Source organism: Propithecus coquereli, unplaced genomic scaffold (assembly GCF_000956105.1).
Source record: "Propithecus coquereli isolate 6110/MARCELLA unplaced genomic scaffold, Pcoq_1.0 Scaffold788, whole genome shotgun sequence".
Taxonomy (NCBI): domain Eukaryota; kingdom Metazoa; phylum Chordata; class Mammalia; order Primates; family Indriidae; genus Propithecus; species Propithecus coquereli.
The window spans coordinates 236,533-238,019 of NW_012154040.1; the positions used below are offsets into that span (position 1 = coordinate 236,533).

Consider the following 1,487-nt stretch of genomic DNA (forward strand, 5'->3'; position numbering starts at 1 on the left):
AATAAAGTATTATTATTTTCTTAATTTTAGTATCTTTATGGTTTCACGACATTTATCTGAGGCTTTCTTTGAGGCATCTTTGACTTCTTTGTTCCTCAGACTATAGATTAGGGGGTTCAACATGGGGATCACCACTGTGTAGAATACAGAAGCCATTTTGTCTGTGTCCAAGGAGTGGTTTGATTTGGGCTGTAGGTACATAAAGATCAGCGTGCCGTAGAAGATAGTAACAGCCACCATATGGGAGCTGCAGGTGGAAATGGCTTTGCGTCGCCCCTGGGTAGAGCGGATCCTTAGGATGGCAGCAATGATAAAGATGTAGGAGGTGAGGACAATGGAAGATGAACAGATCATATCAAAGCCAGCAAAGGCAAAAATCAGAATTTCCTTCATGCGTGTGTCTGAGCAGGACAACACTAAGAGAGGGAGGTCATCACAGTAGAAATGGTTAATTACATTGGGGCCACAGTAAGTCAGACGGAAAGTGATGATGGTATGGAAGAGGGCTACCAGGAAGCTATATATATATGGAATGGCCACTAGTTGAATGCAGACTCTTCTTGACATCATTGTTGAATAATGCAGGGGACTACAGATGGTGACATAGCGATCATAGGCCATGGAGGCTAAAAGGAAACATTCAGTGATCATGAAGGTGAGAAAACAGCCCAGTTGTGTTGCACAAGCATGGAAAAGAATAGTGTTGCATTCCACAACAAAATTCACCATCATCTTTGGTGTAATAGCAGAGGAGTAACAAAGGTCAACAAAGGCCAGGTGACTGAGAAAATAGTACATCGGGGTATGGCGTCGAGCATCAATCCTGATTAAGGTAATCAAGCCAAGGTTGCCTAGCACTGTGACGAGATAGATAACTAAAAACACCATGAAACATGGGGCCTGGAGCTCTGGCCGGTCTGTAATTCCTTTGAGAATGAATTCAGTAACATAAGAGATATTATTACCTTTTGCCATGTATTCCAGAAGATTTTGTGGACTTTGCTGCAGTTGAAGGATGATACTTCTCACAGCCCCTGCCAGTGTTGGGTAAAGGTGTTCAATGAATCTTCTTGCCTTGAATCATATCATCATGTAGGCAAAAATGTGCACAGTGACTCTAATGATACGCCATTCTTGCCTCAGGAGGGGAGTCGTTTACTATCAGAATAGTTTTCTTAAGAGCTTTTGCTTTGTGAGTTTAGAAAAATAAAAGAGAATGTTGGTTTAAAATAAATGTCATGAGAGCAATTGATACCACTAACACTAATATCTGAGAGTTTTTGCTGCCGCTATCTTTCCCATGCATATAAACACATAGCAGCACAGAAATAATTAACCTATAAATGTAACTACATTTTATCTTCCTACTTTTCCATTGTGTGCATTCTCCCATAAAATATATCAAACATATTGAAATAAATTTATATGCTAGTATATATCAAAATCATTCTATATCTAGCATGATCTACTCACTTTCCTATATTTCT

General features: G+C 39.7%; 1 protein-coding gene across 1 annotated transcript; it reads right to left on the reverse strand.

Annotated features, from left to right (window-relative positions):
- Positions 1 to 6: 6 nt before the first annotated feature.
- Positions 7 to 975, reverse strand: LOC105825182 (olfactory receptor 1038). The gene has a single exon (XM_012662885.1). It carries the CDS (start codon positions 973 to 975, stop codon positions 13 to 15), a length of 963 nt encoding a protein of 320 aa, XP_012518339.1. The 3' UTR covers positions 7 to 12.
- Between the last annotated feature and the right edge of the window lie 512 nt (positions 976 to 1,487).